The following is an 18,712-nucleotide window of genomic DNA, read 5'->3' on the forward strand; positions in this document are numbered from 1 at the left end:
CTGTCTCCATACATCACATCCTTCCCCTGGGCTGCTGCTGTGGAAGTGGTAGCAGCTTGGGTCGCCCCAAAACCTGACACCAGAGGGAATCTTCTTTTGCTGACCATGCATGACTCAGACCCCTGGTGAGCATGCAACACTCAGGTTCATCTAAGACCCATTAATAACCAGCAAGGTGCCACCAAAGGAAAAAACGGCCATGACAACCAATCAGAAGCCCACACCTACCGTGCTATTTATACCACAGGAAAAGGAAAAGCATAGCTTGTTGTCGCTACCCACCTCCTACTCGGTGACCATCAGCACTGGAGCAGCCCAAGAATAGAACGGAGCAGAGGCCAAGTTCTCAGCCCACCTTTGTAATATGTCCTAATTAATTTTTGCCTCCTCTGCCTTTCATCAGTGCATCTCTGAACTCCCCACAGCAGGTGAATTTCCCAGTCCTCTGAATGGCTCTCCAGCCAGGCAGGTAAATATCATCACTCCAGGTGGAGGCATGGGCCTGCATGCAGAGCACATTGTGCCAAGTGCTGGGCCAGCAGTTTCTGCAGCTTTTTATATCCATGCACACATGGGCTCAGCTGAGGCCCTGCAGGACAGGGTCCTCTCTCCATGCTCCTTAGGATAGCAGCCAGCACTTGAAGGAGGATGGCCACAGGCTACCAGGAAGGGACCAAGCAAGTGGAGCCAAGCTGTAGTGTCTGCTGCCCGCTATGTCACAGACTGGAAGTTTAAAGCAAAATCAGGCACCAGACCCCAGCCCATAAATGTACCCCACACTGTGAAAAGCCCTTGGCTAGAGCTGCTGGTGTTGCTGGGGCAAAAGAGGCTGGGCAAATTGCCTCCTGAAAAGTGACCTGCACTGAGTGCCCCCAGGTGAGGCAGAACACACATCGCCACTAAGTTCTGCTTTTCTGATGACACAGGTGGACCTTCTGCATTCCTATAACAGGTTGCATGGGGTCTGCCATGAGCAGCTTGGTAACATTACTTTTATTTATTTATTTATTTAATTTATGGGTCATACTGGGGATTGAACCCAGATCCTTTGCACTAGGCTACATCCCCAGCCCTTTTTCTTTTTTATTTCGGAGACAGTGTCTTACTAAGTCACCAAGTTATCCAGGCTGGGCTCTAATTTGTAATTCTCCTGCCTCAGCCTCTCAGAGTGCTGTGATTACAGGTGTGCACCACCATGCCCAGCTGGTAACATTACTCTTAGTCAATATCTGCTCCTTCTGATACTTCTCAGGTCCGAATGGGCACCCAAGGGCAGCAGTTTTTCTTTCTTTCTTTCTTTCTTTCTTTCTTTCTTTCTTTCTTTCTTTCTTTCTTTCTTTCTTTCTTTCTTTCTTTCTTTCTTTGATATATTTTAGGTATATAATAGAATGACATTCATCATTGGAGATTGGTACTTCTACATAATATATCTTGATTCTTTTTGTTCTTCCCCTAGAACAAAAAGGGAAAAGAAAAAAATGTGAGAGAATGAAAAGATGAAAATAAAGTGTTTGTAGATGGGGAGGGGAGGAGGGGGTGAAGGGAGGGCAGAGGTAAGGGGAAAAAAATGAGAATCAAGACTTGCCATGTAAAGGTACATGATCCCAACAATGAATGTAACTGTACTGTATCCCTAAATGTACCAATAAACTCAATAAAAAAAAAAATATATATATATCTTGATTCTTATTTTTCCCTATTACCCTGCCTTCCCTTTAACCCCTCCACTCCTCCTTATTTACAAAGACTTTGCTTACATTTTTTCATTTTCTCACATTAATTCCATTCCCTTCTTTCATTTCCCCTACCCCTCCTACTTCTCCTTCCGCTTTGGACCTTTTCTTCCTATTTCACATTATCAGTTACACATTTTGATCCCTATTTATACTTTCAGTTTCTCACACCAGAGAAAATAGTTGGTGTTTACACATGTGTGTCCTATGTATGGCCTCATTGTGCAACCATTTAGCTACAAATGGCAGCACTGTATTTCTATCTGCTTATTTATCCAGTGCAAAGGGTGACCACTGAGAAGCAGCAATGAAAGGCCAGGTATTTGACATCTTCAGTCCCATGTTGTTCTCAGACTTAATAGCTATATTTGTGATCTATTTTGGCTAAAATGTAAGCCATGAAATTGTACTTCCTGGGCTCAAATCCTTGCACATGTACTTCCCAGTCATAAAACCTTTCCCAACTTACTCGACATCTCTTTCACATTCTTGACTCTACAATAATGACAGTGACACTGCTCTGGTGGTGAGTGTGAAGATTCTACAATATGTGTGAAGTACAAAACAGGGCACATGATGCACTCCTCTGTATCCAGCACATTGGCGACGATGATGATGAATACTCCCTCCAACAAGATCCTGTTTCTCCATCCAGCCTCTGGTTCAGATGTTTACTAGCCAGCAGAAGCAGGGGGAGATGCTCAAGGCCCATCAGGACTTCCTGCTAGCTTTAACTTTATCTTCCTGCTAGCTTAGCTTTAAACTGTCTACCTGTCTTGTTCTGTGTTTTTTCTCCATCCTACCCACAATGATAGAACAACAACCACTTCCTAATGCCCAGTAGAAAACCAGAAATGTCACATTCATGTGCCCTTCAGTTTGAAAGTTTGCTTTTTAAATACTAACAGCCAATATTTAAATGCTATAAATTTCACATAAAATCCATATTTACAGCTTATCTTCAATATCAGGAAATCTAGTTGTTCTGGGGCCTGACCCATATTGGGGCAACTGGCTGGAAATTGCTCTGTAAGGTCTGGGATCTCCGGGTTGCCATGGCCCAGCCACCCACCCACCCAGCCACCATCACAGCTGACACCTTGCTCTCATTTTCTTACCCACTTGGCCCCAGTATACACTGAGATTCTGTGTTGTCTGTGTATGAGAGCACTGCAGAGAAGCAGAACCAGTAGTTATGTATGTATGGAGAGGAAGATTTATTGTAAGGAATTGTTTCATGTGATTATGGAGGCTTGGTTAGTCTGAAACTGAATGGGCAAGGTCAGGGGGCTGGAGACTCAGGAAAGTCTTGCAGTTTAAGCCTGAGGGGATCTGCTGTAGAAGCTGGAAAAGTCAGTGCTGAGTTCAAGTCAGAAGGTACCTGTTATGGCTTGTGTTTAGACGTCTCATGTGCTCTTAGGTGGAGCTTTTTCAGGGGTGACTGAATCCACAGTGCGTGATTGATTCATGGTGCAATGCTAGGCCTGAGAGCACTAGGATTAAGGGTGTATGTGAGTGCTACCCGCCGTAAGTATTCCAAGTACGATAAAAGGAGTAGAAAGACTTTCCCTGTTGCTTCTGTTACCTTCCGGTTGCCATGATCCATTTCTCCTCTGCAAGGCCTGTCTGCCTTGCACTGGATAGCAGCCAGCACTTGAAGGAGGACGGCCACAGGCTACCAGGAAGGGGCCAGGTAAGTGGAGCCAAGCTGCAGTGTCTGCTGCCGGCTATGTCACCAACTGGGAGTTTAAAGCAAAATCAGGCACCAGACCCCAGTCCATAAATGTACCCCACACTGTGAAAAACCCTTGGCTAGAGCTGCCGGTGTTGATCGGGTAAACCTGCCTTGGTGCCAGCCTTGGTGTCCTGCCTTGGTGTCAGCTGATTATGGACTGAAACTTCTACAAACTGTGAGCCAAATAAATCTCTCCCCATTAACTTTGGGTGTCCAGGGTTTTGTCTCAGCAAGGAGAAAAGTAATCAAGGCAGCACTCCTGAAGGAAGCCCTGTTGCCAGCACAAGGTTAGCCTTTTCTTCTGCTCAGGACAATTGATTGGTTGAAATTCTCCCAAATTATGAAGAACAACCTGCTAATTCTCAAAGTTCACTTATTTAAATGTTAATCTCTCTCTAATATACCATCCTACAAGCACCCAGAATAATGTTCGAATGCATATAAGGGCATCATGTCTCAGTCAAGCTGACACGTAAAGCCAACCATCACAGCCCGACACCCATTTCTACGATGTCCCACCATTCTGGAATGAGTATTTGTGCTATGTGAAGAAGCTTAAAGTATTTCACACTGAAAATATGAGAAACAGTAAGTGAAAACAGAAAGGCCAAATTTATTAGAAATCTGAGTTTTGTTCATTTTGTCCTTTGCTTTGCAGGAAAAGAAGTTATTTAGTACCAGAACATCTTTGGCCATAATTTGTCAGCTTTCATCCAGAGACACATGTCACAGATGTGCTGGGCACATTTTATAGACACACTTATTATAATGCAAGGGATATTTTCTTGTGTGTGAGATGGCTAATTTTATGTGTCAACTCAAACAGGTCACAGAGCCCAGATTTTTTAGTCAGATCCTAGTCTACATGTTTCTACAAAAGGATTTTATGGACGTGATTAATGTTTATAATCACTTGACTTTTAGTAGAAGTAAGAGTACTCTAGAGAGTATAGATCTGCTTCACCTGATTTGTTGAGGCCCTTAAGAGCAAAATTGTGGATTTCAGGCTATCATCCTGACCCTATGCTGTAGGCTGTATTTTTATTTTTATTTATCTTTTTCCTCCCTTTTTTTTCAGCCCAAATTTACTCTGCAGAGCCCAATTCCCCCACTAACTTCCTGTTTTTGTCCTACCTTTAATAAATGTGAAACTTTGCCACCAGTGGTTTAAAAACATTTGTGGATTCCTAGAAAAAAGAAATTTTGCCTTGAGACTGTGATTTGAAGTCATGTCTGAGTTCCTGGCCTGCAGGTTGCCCTACATGTGAGCCAGATCCTAATACTAAACCACACACACACACACCACTCTGTTTCTCTAGAGACCACATAGTAAGCCAGTGGAGGAGAGAGGTCTTCGGTCCTTATTACACCTCCCCTCTATCCTGTGCCACAGCAATTTGTGAATGAGTTCCATGGAGCATAGTCAGTGCATGGAGGGGAAGTGGGTAAAGATTAGACATTTCTGCTAGAATAAGAGAATGTGGGAGATCCATGTCATTGTCTAAGTCCTATCTCTGATCAGCTGTGTGACTGTGGGCCAATTTCCCAACCTTTTTTGGCTTCCATCTGCTTATCTATACGTGGCCATGAGAATACTAACCCTTATCTAATTCCTGTGGTCTTGAACAACAAATAAAATAGATTTGAGGTACCCTTAAAGTTTAAACTGAGATAAAAAGTGTTTTTAAGGGTGGGCAAGGCTACATAATTTAATTTTTTAAAAGATAGTGGCAGTAACCAGATTTACCCTCTTCCAGTGATATGCCTCTTGATTCACCAGGAATGCCAGTCTTGTCTCCCTGACACAGGCTGGAGAAAAACGTGGGCTCCTTATCACTTCCTGCAACCAACCCCATCACGTTATAGATTATGTAAAAGAACATGAAATCCTTCTAAGAAAGATTTACAAAAATAATTGGTTAAGATACACTTGACTATGCAATGATTTAGAGCTTTCCATGCTAAGCCTTTGAAAATTAGATCTGACTGGCTTCTGTACTTGAGAGGACTTTGAAAGACTGTGGGCTCTACTAATTTTTAACATTTGTCATAAATTGTTATAGCGGAATGCCTGTTTCCAGCTCAAATCACCATGGTAAAGGATGTGATTTGTTAAGACCCAGAGATTTAGCCGAACTCATAAACTATTAATAAAATAAGTATGGAATGTAATAAAGGAATACATAAGCCTTTGGAGATGTCCTTTCCCCACAGTGCGAAGTAGAGACTCCCTCCAGGGACTTTTCACAATCTGTGGTTCTCCACACCTGATCCCTTCTGGGGGTGGATACTTGGTAATGAGGGCTACATGCACCACAGCCTGTATTCAGAAAACAAACACGCCCTTCTTGCTGGAATCACCCAAGGGAAAAAGTATTAATCATTTTATTTCATTTTCAAATACCTGAGAAAGTTAAAAACCAGATTTGAAAATCAACAATAATCACCCAAAAATATAAATAATCTATCAACTACCTTTCTTACTTCAAACAGTTGCATGATTTTTCTGGGCCTCCATTTAATTCTCTGTATCACAGGAATATCTATTTTACAATGTGGTTTCAGAGTATGTGTGATAGCAGCTACACAGAAGTAGCAGAAGCAGGAGAAAGCTGTATTCTCTCTACCATTAATAGAGCACAGACAATTTCTGCTTGCCCATCTGCTCCACCCCCAGGCTACAAATATTCCTCATTTAACAACTGTTCAGACTTATGACCTGCTGCATGGACTTTTTTTTTTCTTTTGTACAGTTCTGTGTGTCTTGTTTATAGATCCTCAGTATCTTTTTTCTACAGCATACCTTGGCAATACAGAACTGTAATGGTTGTTGATTGTACTGTACAGTAGAATGCTATAGCTTTATTTTCTGTTATATGTAACAGTACTACATATAAAACTTATGCAAATAAAAGCTGCCTGAATACTGTAATATACATAATGTATACAATTGCTCATTTTGCCCCCAAAATAGGAATGTCTGTGTCAGCTCGCTCCAATTCTCAGTAACCACATTCCTCCTGCTGGCCTGAGGTAGGACAACCCAAACACTTGTGGATGTATGAATCCCACTTAGCTGCTCACGCCTCCACATTGTTGCTAAAATGGAGACTTATGAGGCTCAGGCTGTCCTTCCCAGGCATGCCCACCTCCCCAGGTGTCCCCACCACTTTGAGCAGTTACAGGCTTCCCAGAGAAACAATTTCAGCCTGGAACAAGGAGGCACATTCTCCTTTTATCCACAGACCCCTGGCTTGTCTCCATCCCTATGTTAGCACAGAACTATGAAGTCTCCCAGTGATTCGAGCTCAAAAAGTGTGTAAAATACACCCACATTTGGGAGTGTTGAAGTTCAGAGCTAGAATAACAAAATGTTTTGCTGTTTGGGTGGGTGAAGAACCAGTGTGTTCATTGGGGGGATGAGACACAAATCAATTTCACAGTGGCTTTGATAATCTTCATCTTCCTCTCCTTTTTTTGTTATGTGTCAGTGTCTTCACTGTGATGCACAAGGCATGAAAACTAGCAGAAGATAGGTGGATATCCTTCTCAAGCTGGCTTTGGAGGCAGTGCCAACATTGTGGGGCATGTACACTCTTGATAGAGCCTTAAGGAAAGCATCTGCAGACAGTAAAGAAGTGGATGGAGTGCAAGGTAGAGGGGGCTGGGCTCTGCTTGTTACAGCAGCAGCAGAGACAGTGGACAGGCATATGGACTCCTCCCCTTCTGCAGAAGAAAGTACCAGAGCCTTGGCTTGCATCTCTGCTGAGGCATCCACTCACCCATCTGTGTATGCCAGGGTATGAGCACACACAACACGCTCCAGGACCACCCTTCCAAGGCCTGGGGAAAAGTCCCAGAGCCACAGCATGTCCCCAAGAAATTCTGGTGAATGCTTTCTGAATGCACTCAAATATGACTCTTTTGTGTGTGTGTGCATTGTGTGTTACCATTGCAAAGCATGGAAAAACTAATTAAGAGCTTCCAAAGAGTAGGAACTACCCAGGTTTTCTGTTTTCAGTCTTTCCCAGCTTTGCCTGATGTCACAGTACACCTTAAAAGTCAGTCTTCAGTTGTTTTTAACTGTGACTGCTTATCTGACACCTGTTTTCTGTATCACACTGGACTGGCCTGATTGTGCTTGAGAGAAAAGAATGGTCCTACTCTTGCTAGGTGAAAACAGTCACTGTTCCCATGAAGGCTGTCTGGAGAAAGGTAGTCTGTTAAATGGGAAGTTAATTTAATTTGTAGCAAATGCTGTCTGTTTTAAATAGGTTCATGTATTTTACCTCATGTACTAGTCAGCTTTCTTATAACTGGGCACAATACCTTACACCCACAACTTGAAGCAGAGGTTGAACTTGGCTTAGGAGACTCAGCCCATGGTCAGCTGGCTTCAAGGCAGAAAAATCATTGCCTAAGAGTATGGTGAAGTAAAGCTGCATAGTCCTTAGTGTCTGGGGAGCAGAGCAAGGGAACAGCACCCAACAAGAAGGGGCCAGGGACGAGACATACACCTCAAGGCCACACCTCCACGACCCACCTGGCACATCCAGAAATGTGCTCTCCCAGTCCCTCACAGGTGGCTCTCAAAGCCAATTAAATTGCCACTTCATCCTCATTTGACCTATAGGAAAAGAATTAGGAAAGTAGAGTAGAAAACCTCTTGGCCACATGTACCCACCCCAATACATATTCATATTTCAAAGCTGTGTTCTCAAAGCCAAGAAGCCCACTACTGGCAGGGTCCAGGTAGCAGTCAGTGTGATTCCTGATACATACCTTATGTGGAAATAATTTCTGTAGACTGCTACTTTTTTGATATTATGTCCAGAATTTATAGCAAACCTTCATGTATCATCATGCAGAGCTGACTTTTATCTTCAAATTTTAATCTTTTCTATCTCTCTCTCCCTCTGTCTCTTACACCCACGCATACTAATGTTTCATTTCCTTGTAAAACACAAAGTGAGAACTTGGCTTTTCCTTTCTCATTCCTGGATTGTAGAAGTACCATTTGCCAGAGACAGAAAACAATAGGACAATAATATTAAAATTGATTTTTTAAGGTAATACAGCTATATTTTAAAAGCATGGCATATGTTATGGGCTGAATTCCTATGTTGACATCCTAAGCCCCAATACCTCAGAATATGACTTCATTTAGAAGTGGGATCTGTACTGAAACAGGTTACCATGCAGTCATCATTGGTCCGGAAATCAGTGTTTACACTAGGAAAAACCCTTCTGCATCTTGGTCAGTCCATCTCACCCACCTAAATTGCTCCCTCTTCTGTCCCAAACTCTCCACCCTTTTCCATGGGCCCATATCTTATTCACACCTGACCTATCACCCCTCTTGAACATCCTGTTCCTCTCACAGAGCCCTGTCACTGTGATGCTCTGTGCCTCCTGCTCCCAGCAATGCCGGCCACATCCAGACAGTCTCCAGGGAGGCTGCAGCCTCCAGAAGTTGACAGTCCACTCCTTCTCCATCTTTCTCATGAAAATGAGGCATGCTCCATTTAGAAACCTGATTGGCTTACTGAAAATTTTTGTTTTGTTGGCTTTTTGAGACAAGGTCTCAGTCTATAGTCCAGACTGGCCTTGAACTTTCTATGTAACCACAGTGGCCTTGAACTTGAGATCCTCCTGCCTTAGCCTCCCAAGTGCTGGGATTATAAGTAGCACCACCATACTCACCTCTGATTGAAATCTAACACTGTGCACCTTCAATAAAAAACAAAGATTGGGGAAAATCCAATACTTGGTAAACAGGCACATAGGCTGGGAAATACAAGTACTGTATGAATCTACAAAGACACATGAACTGCTCTCCAGGTCCTAACAGCTCCCCTGCTACTAACTGGTCTTTCTCCTTCACATTCATTGATTGATAAAGCTCTTTTGAGAAGCATACTATCTGACAGTTTTATTGGATGAGTAAGAATGGTAGCCACATATTGCAGGAAGGTTATGATGAAGGAGGAAGAATACCCAACCAAGGCTCCAAGGGCTTAATCCTGTGCCTTCTGTGTTTAGATGAGATGATCGATCACCCAGTACTTTCTCTTACACTTCATTTTTTTTTAGCCTCCTCATTTTACCATTTTACTTTTCCTTTCCAAAGACATCCATCCTCTGACTCTATGTTTACCATCTCCATGTCATCCAGTCAGCCATGATGTTTCCTCTGCAGTACTCTGCAGCAGCCTACCAGTGGGGCTCCCAACCCCAGCATCTGTCCATCCACTCATTTATCCATCCATCCATTCACCCAACCATTCGTCCATCCATGCACTCATCCATCCATCCATCCATTCACACTGCCACACTTCCTGCTGGCCTCCGCACCAGGTGTGGCTGAGCCCAGGGCTGAGGGGAGATAGGAGCCTGTCTTCCCTCCCAGCAAATTACAGAGGAGCAGGAAGCAGATGGACGCATGATAAACAAGAAAACAGAGAAATAAGATAATTGCAAGCCAGGCAGTGTTCTGAAAGGAGCATGCAGAGTGGCTAATGTGAGTCGCTGGCACAAAATAAGCCATCTGTGCCTGAGGGTGAGTAGCCTTCAGACACTGAGGAAGCATCCTCCAGGTGGGGCTCCCTAGGTGGGGTGAGGAGGGCTAGCACAAAGGGCACAGGGTCTGAGACAGGTGGGCTGCCCTAGGAACAGAAAGATGAGGTGCAGGCTTCTGTTTCTTCTGCCTGGTCCCTGGGTGCCACTGCTGCCTCCCTGCCCATGTGACAGAGGCTGGGCGACTGCTCAGTTATCTAGAAACCTCCTCAGCTTAACCACTGCTGTTTGGGCCCCTTAGGGCTCATTTCAACACCTCAGACAGCGACTTCTGTTTAGAGGCTTTGCCAAGCGAATGGGCAGATGGCCCTGGGCAGGGCTGCATGGGAATCTGTGCAATCCCAGGCTCATCACCGCAGCTGCCTTTATGCAAACCCATTTCCGTGGGTGACCGGGCTGATTCCTCTGCTGGTTCTCTTGGACCTGTTTCCATGTACACAGCAGATGCTCATTTGCCTAAGTGGGGAAACCATGGAGCTGCCCTCTGAGGAGGAGGAAGGAGAGGAAGCAGCCAGACATCGCAGACTGTCTGGGACTGCTTTGCCCAGGCTGGTGCTGGAGCTCTGTGCATGTTTAAAGTCCTTTTTGTTTAAAAAAAAATGCACAATAGCACCATTCAGACTGGGACACAGAGATGCTTAAATCTTCAGTATAAATTCTCTATTACTGTTTAATAAACAATGCTGGCTTCTGTGGGGCAGACTTGCTTTCTATCAGCACCAAATCTGGCAGACACAATTTTCTGGCAACACTCAATGAGAAATGCTTCATGCTGTGCGTTTGCACCCTGAGTGGCTGAGAGGGGAGATGTGTGGCTTCCCAGGTGTATACCAGCCACAACAATTCTGGGAAGCTACTGACACAGAGACTCCACTTTGTTAGAAAGCAGATGAGTCTGTGAAAGCATGGTGGGGCACCAAGGGGATCTGCCGTCCTGCCCTTCCCATCCAGGAAGACCAGGGCTGAGTAGGATGCATAGAGGTGTCTACATGTTATGCTGTGGTTCGAATTGAAAGTTCATCAAAGGCTCCGACATGGATCCCAAGTACTGAATCAATTTGATGTGTGACATTTCCATGACTGGTAACTCTTCCAGGCAGATCATACTTATTTGATTCTTATTAGCATATTCTGGAAACTCCTCTGAATATGGGACCAGAAGCTGCTGACAGAAGGCCCCTTCTCAATTCCACTGCATGTCCTGTCTTGCTGGCACCTGGCCCACCTTGAGCTCTGGGTCATGGTTTGCTGGTTGGGGCCAGCACGCTTCTGGAAGGTCCCCATACTGTGTACGCAGACTGAGAGGGCGGCCTGGCTATGGCCAGTGAGGGCAGCATGCTTGTATTTCCTCTGTCCTTCCTTTCACACAAGGGTCGCCTTGCACAGACTTCCTGGGGCTCTCTGTCAAGCAGTTGAGGAGGTGGTGGCGAAACCCAGGTTGGCTTGTAAGAGGGCAACTGTGTGACTGTCCCTTGCTTTCTTCTGAGCACTTTTAATGTTTGACATCCAAGACTTGGGTAAAGCCTGCTCCCAGCCAGCAGAGTCAGAAGAGAATGTGGAGGCCATGCGTCATCGTCGGCGTGGTCTCTTCTGTAGAAAGGAGCCATGCCATTGTCTGTCCTCCCACAGTCACTGCCATGGGCAAAATATTTTTTTTTCCTTTTATTGAGTTTATCGGTACATTTAAGGTATACAGTATAATTATGTTCATTATGGGGATCGTGTACCTTTACATGACAGGTCTTGGTTCTCATTTTTTTTACCCTTGTCCGTGGCAAAATATTAATTGGCCTTCTTCACCGTCTGCTCCTTCAGGGTGCTCCTGATTGGACAGTGGTCAGTAATACTTCTTTCTTTTAGCCGAGAAAGAGAAAACTTTCTGTTGGACCCCTGTGAGATCTGGCTGGTTCTTCTCATCCTCGGTGTGGCTGTCACTCCAGCCATCACCTACCATCCACCATCCTGCTTCCTCCTGTCACCCTTCATGAAGAATGCAGTAAGTCACACAGCAGGACTTGTGCCATTTAGTGCTGTCACTGCTGCCTTTCATCCTGGTGTGTGGAGTCCCTCAGGAGAAGAATCTTGGCTTACTCATCTCCCGCTCTCCTTATATCTAGCTCATGCCAAGCAAATGGATAAGTCCACTCAAAGAAACCTGCCCTTGGGGAGGATTCTCTTATGTCAATGGACAGTTTGGTTCTTCTGCCAGTCATCATAGGGACTCCCTCGCTCAACTTCATGTCCCTGACACAACCAAATTTGAAGCCTCACCTCAGAGACTGCTGAATGTCTGTCCCTGCTGTTAGTATATTCTGGGAGCCCTGGGCCAGCATCTTCCATTATAGTTGAGTCACAGAGCAGACACTTAATAAATATTTGTTGGAAAAAATGAGAGAACACTCTTCCTCAGCAGTCAGAAGGGTAATTCCACACTGCAGTAACTCAAGGCCTGAACTCTGCAGACACGATGTAGTCACTAGAATCTCATGAGCTGGTAATTATGAACCTGGGCTATATATAAAGTTATGACTAACAGTACTGTGTCTAATGTAATGAGTGAGAATCTCAATGCACCTCATCTAGGCATTGAAAAATAACTGATTATCAGAAATGACACCATTCAACTCCTTATCCAGCTATTTCTATTCCGATAGTAAAAAAATTAGAGTGATAGCCCAGAAAAAGCACCTTTCATTTAGCAGAGAAGGAAAACCTTTGCATTCTAAGAGTACACAAATGAATTCGAACCTACTTTTGTGTTGGCACTGATGGATGTCGAAAAAGTGCTTTTGTGTTTACGGCCTAAGAATTTTAATTAAAGGATTTGGTTGGGCAAATTGAGTGTGTCTAATGCCATTACACTGATGAGATTCAATTAGGTATTCTTTGGGCTCTGCCGGGTGACAGTCAGATGACCCAGCATAGCTCTCGGCCCTCGGGAACAGTTGTTTTTGTGTATGTGGGATTTTTGACATTTTTCTTTCTTCAAGGAACAGGACTTGAAGAATGGGAGACCACAGAGAAAGCTGCAGGGAAGGGGACAGGAGGCAGTGTGACAAGATCCAGCTCTGCAGGGACCATGATGGCTCCCAGGGCTGAGCTTGGAAGGCCACACAGCAGAGCACATGCATGCACAGGGAGGGCATATTAGCAAGTGTGACTCACTCTGCTTTTTCTCAACTCATCCATTAGGCTTCTCCTAGCATCTGGTCGCCTGCAGACAGTGGATGGGTGGAGTTTTCTGAAAGATCAAACATCATTTTCTTTGCTTGTTTTCTTTAAGATGCAAAGATTTTGTGTCTGCATTCAAACTCTTGCGGATTCTAAAAGGATCTGAGCTCCCGCTCTGGATTTCCATGTGGTGAGGCCAATGCACCTCTGTGCTGATGCCATGGCAGGGCTTCCACACAGAATGGGAGCCCCTCAACCCCAGACCTGCCAGCTGACCTGCTCACTGAGGCAAAGGGTCCCAGACTGAATGTCAATGAAAGAGAAAGCGTGCTCCCCCAGACTCTAGGCCAAGCACAAACACCCTCGCAATCTGGGCCTGCTTAATCCCTCTAGCCAAGGAGTGGACTGCAGTTGGCAGAGAGCTCCCCAAGCTCTTCAGAGAGAAAGGGACCCAGTATAGGGAAGCCTGCAGGAGACTGTGCCTCCCCCATCTTCCCCCACCCCTGCTTGGGCCCAATCACTAACACAACAGGGCAGCCCTCAGAGGATTAGTGCACTGTTTCTAACCCATGCCACCCTTTCTCTTAACAGAAGAGATGAGCAAGGGTGACCTCCTGGTGCCTGAGCAAAGGATGTGCATCCTTAGTCATTCCTGAGCTTCCTAATCACTCACCAGCCTGAATCAGATTAAAATAAGTACCACAGGCAATTCTGGAAGAGAAGAAAATACAAACCAACAGAAGGAAGGAGGCAACCTGAGTGAAGTGAACAGCACAACTATTTTCTTTACATGATAATTCACAGGGAACTGGGATTTTCTGTGATAAGTTAGTTTTTTGTTTCAGCGATTGACCAGCACAACCTCCTACCCACACCTCCGCATGTGGCAACGGCAGCTAGCCAAAGTCAGGGCTTTGCAGAACTTGCTCCAACCAGTCTAAGGTGGCTGTGGAATTTGAGACAAGAGATTTTCCTGAGTCAGCCCCCATGGACCCACCAGTGCACTGCAAGGTCTCCTACACCATGACTTCACATCCCGCACTAGCCACGCTCTGCACCTACCCCTTGTTCAGAACATTTGCATCCTACCCTGAGCCTGTCTCTGTCTCTGTCTCTGTCTCTGTCTCTGTCTCTCTCTCAGAGGAACCAGACTGCCACCCTGGGAGGTATGTGAATTTGCTAGAGTCCCAGAGCCAAGTACACAAACTGGGTGACAACAAACACATCTGTATGGCTCATGGCTCTGGAGACTGTCACCCATCCCTTCTTTTTACCTTTTGGTAGCTGTAATCTAAGCACAGGGACTTGTCCAGCTATTAGAAGAGAAAAGCAGCACCATCCACACACCACTGGGAAGAATGGAGGTGATCAGTCCGTGTTTGCCCCCACTTCCTGCCTGGCCACCCCAGTCACACTCCTTGTCACCTTCTATTCCCACCGTCTCCAAGAACATCTCACACCCTGCAGGTGATTTCCACTCTGCCCCCCAGAGTGTCCTGCCTGAATACTCATGTTTTGTCTCCATCAACTACTCTGGAGGCAAAACTTGAATCCCCGTGACACTCAGCTGTGAAGTCTGTGTATTTCCTAGAAGTTAAAGCGGGAAGCTGCTATGAGCCGAAAGGCTTCACCCTCCCATGAAGGGTACTGGCCCAGTACAGAACCAATGGCTGAATGAGGCATTAGATTTCTTAGAAATAAAAGGAAAATAAGTAATATTTCAGACCACTAATTAGATCATCACGTACACTGATGACAATAACTGGTCAGTCCATGCTGTCACTAGAGCATGACACAGCACATGATCCAGCTGGGTCAGAGCCAGGCTATGAGCCCAGGACTCCAGGCTTTTCTATGTGAGCCTGTTTCCTCACTGGGGAAGATGGGAGCTAACACTGCATAGCTCCTAGGGTTACTATAAGGAGGGAACAAGATGATGCATAAGATTGTGTACAGCCTGGTACGGTACCCATTATCCAGTGGCCATCAGTGGTCATCACAATCAAGAGGGAGGAGCAAAGCAGGGCAGAGGGTAACACGACCAGAGAGGGATCGACTCCATGTAGTGGACTAGGGGAGAAGGCTGAACAGGAGGCTGGCCCAGGCTAGCAGTGACTGTAATATCTGGATGACCCACAGTGACATTAGAGGAGGTCTCTGGCCTAAAGCTAGGATTGTGTGGCCTGGCACAGAAATTAGTGTCCCTCTCTGGATGCCTCTGCCCTTGCCTTCTCTGTCCTTCTCCAGCCATGCATGGTCCCTCCTTTCCCAGGCTCAGGATGTCTGGTCCTTCTCTCTGTCTGACCAGGGGCTCCCTAAACTCTCTGTTGTTCTCCTATGTACAGAGCTGTGCATTACTTTATACCATAACCATGAAGAGCCACTCCTGTCTTCAAGGCACTGCCATACCCTGTGAGCTGGACTTTCTCAGCCATGTGTTGTGGGGCTCACCAACCCTGGAGTTCCTCTGGGCCTCCCACCCTGGTTCCAAGGACGGCACAAGTGCTTCTGCCTGGTAACTATGGAGGGAGATGATACCACAACCACATTCTAGGGCTGTGACCCACTGGCCAGGTCTGTGAAGAGGGCAGAGTGCCTGATGCTGGCAGCACTAGAAGGTCTCTCACTGCCCTGGGACCCTCAGGTACCTACGAAGTGTTCTGCTTCCTCATTCCTATAGGTAGGTGCTATAGCAGACCAAGGTGTGTGCTGCTGTTGTCATCTCAGGACTTCTGAATTCTCCCGTCAGGATGGTGGCCATGAGAGTGTGCAAGTGAGCATATACTGTGCAAGGGTATTCAGAAGATGTTCCTGTGCATGTCTATGTACCTTACAGAATACTCTCCTCGTATTCTATGATTATGAGCTGCAGAAAAGCAGGTTGGGTTTAGGGTAATTGGTGCCTAGAAGAAACTATACACCATATTGACGGGTTATCTTCCAAAACGTGGAAGAGAATATGAAATGCTGACCTAGAACCTCAACCATCCTCATTTGCAAAACTGTGAATTAAGTACAAATGAAATCTGGTCAAAATAAACTTAAGAATAGTCTCACTGAAAGAAGAGGCTGCATGGGGCACCTGGGTCATCACAGCCTCCAGTACCTGCTTCTCTCTTCCACCTGCCCTTGACGGGTGGGTCACAGCACACCATGGGCTTCCAGCTGCCCGAGGAAAGCCACAAAAGGTACTTCAACTTAGATGGGGTGCCCATGGGATCCCCCAGTTCCAGGAATGGCCATCAGAGACCACAGAGATGTGTGATGATTAACCATATCACCCCAGGGCAGGGCTCAGCAATGCTTTACCTGTGAAGATCCAGAGGTAAAGAGTGCAGGCTTTGGAGGTGATGCACAGTTCTCTGCTGCAGCAGGCCTTACTGGGGCCTCCCCTCTGCAGAACATAGGTGGACAAACAACAGTGCCTATGCACAATTGACAAAAAGAAGCAGCGGCTGACTTGGCCCAGTGCTGCAACTGGGGCCCCAAGGGCCTGGCTATTGCCCCCTGTGTGGGGGATGCAGATAGACAGAGAAACGCACATTTTTAAAAAGGGCCAAATGGTTCTGGGTTCTTATGTATTTCTACATAGGTGAGCAAGTGTGAGTGCATATTTGTCAAGGCAGAGTGTGGAAATATGAGATCTTGAAAACATGTTAACAAAAGGTGAGGAATAGGGTGTTGGAGAGAAAGAATTGTCTGAGTAATCTGCAGAATCACATTCTCATTTCCTTTCTGCCTGTTAATGTGCCACAGAGCTGCCGGGGCAACACCAGGCACTCTGTGAATCAGCAGAAGAAATTAACTTACTTCAGATGGAAGAAGCATTCGTTCACAGTGTTGATAAAGACACAGATACTCCTATATTGTTTTTCCTCTAGTTATTATAAGTTTAATTATATTTTCAATAAAGGTAGAGGTTTGTGGAAATTGGACAGAGCAAAAGAGGAGAATATGGAGACGCCCTTCCTCTGTCCCTGCCAGACACGACTGGAGGCTGAACACAGTGGATGGTGGACACCGTAGCCGTTTCCATGGGATCACCGAATATTAAAACAAAACGAGACTTTGGAAGAATTCAGGTCAAAAATAAAATCTCACTCAGAGTAGATGAAGTGAAAGATAACCAGAGGGAAGACAAAGAAAGCAAAGGCAAATGCTGGGTAAGAAATGAGGATCTGGGACCCCTGTATCAGGTTCTCTGGGACACAGTGGGCTCTGGCTCTCTCTTCCATGGAACAGACTGTCCCCTTCCTGAAGTCAGACCATCTAATGAACACCACTTCTCACCACCGCCAGATTCTCAACCTTGTCTCTTCTCGTCACATCTGATCATAGAAGAGACAAAACTGCCTCTTGTTCTTCAGCAGTTGCTATTTTGTGCTGTTCTTTTGAAAAAGAAAAGAAAGCTCAATGAATCAGAAGACATTTCCCCTCTGTGGATATTGGTGGGCTATAATTCATATAAACATAATGATAAATCAAAGGCAAGCAGTGAAAAACAAAATAAAATAGGAGGTTTATGCTCGCCTTTTATGGCTCCCATTTTGTCATTTCTAAATGATCAAGAGTTGTTTTTGCAGTTCTGATCAGGGGAGGAGCAGCTTTCTTACAACTTGTTCCAGACCCACTCTCCGGTGCTGTCATAAATTAGCCGGATTCTGAAGATTGCTTTCCTCGCCCTGCAGATGATCAGCTGATCAGGCCATGCAAATTAAGTCACAAAAAGCTGAAAAACAACTGGATGGATGGCACTTTGAGGAGCCACATCCATTATGGACACTTTTACGAGGTTGTTGAAATACAATGCTTAGGCTACCAGCAACACAAGTTCAAAATAAACATATTAGAATTCAATTGTTGTGCAAGGAAAAAAATCATTTGTGAGAAGAATTTGTGGGCTTGGGGCATGGCAGAAACAAAAGCTCGCTGGTGACAGTCCCAGAGGGCCTCCACAGAGGCTGGCAGAAAAATGAATTTAAAGTTTTTTGTTTTTTTTTTTTTTTACTCCCATGAAAAGATATTTTGACTGTGTTTCTCTATAAGGAACAATATATTTTTTAACCTCTAGGATATTTAAGTGAAGAAGGAAAACTCATTTATAGCAGTGAGCCCCCCCAAAATGGTAAAACTCATGTTATTTAACACCACAGCTAGACTCAGCATGCAAAGGGTGCGAACCACATCAGCCCCTGCACTGTCACTTGGGAATACACTTATCAATGAGATGCTTTTTTCTTCGGAAAGTGGTGAGTCTTCTAAGCTTCTTCATTCTGAATGTGAGTACTGAATTACACTTTTTCTTCTCTGCAGTACTGGGATTGAACCCAGGGCCTTCACATTGAACTCCAACCCCTAACCTTTTTTAAAATTTTGAGACCAAGCCTTGTAAAGTTGCTAAATTGCCCAGACTGGACTCGAACTTGCAGTCATCCTGCCTCAGCCTCCCAGAGTGCTAAAATTATAGGCATTCACCAGTATATCTGGCTCAAATTAT

General features: G+C 45.2%; 1 protein-coding gene across 3 annotated transcripts in view; it reads right to left on the reverse strand.

Moving 5' to 3' along the window:
• Dpp6 (dipeptidyl peptidase like 6) overlaps positions 1 to 18,712 on the reverse strand; it is an 851,974-nt gene that overhangs the window by 671,037 nt on the left and 162,225 nt on the right. The window contains exon 2 of one of the 3 annotated variants that reach the window (XM_033764449.1): positions 13,210 to 13,285. The exons of the other annotated variants lie outside the window; for them this stretch is intronic. Coding sequence (XP_033620340.1) covers positions 13,210 to 13,233 — 24 coding nt within the window. The 5' untranslated portion in view covers positions 13,234 to 13,285. The remainder of the gene's footprint in view (positions 1 to 13,209; positions 13,286 to 18,712) is intronic. 3 annotated transcript variants of the gene reach the window in all.

Source organism: Fukomys damarensis, unplaced genomic scaffold, assembly GCF_012274545.1.
Source record: "Fukomys damarensis isolate Sample0158 unplaced genomic scaffold, DMR_v1.0_HiC HiC_scaffold_16, whole genome shotgun sequence".
Lineage (NCBI taxonomy): Eukaryota > Metazoa > Chordata > Mammalia > Rodentia > Bathyergidae > Fukomys > Fukomys damarensis.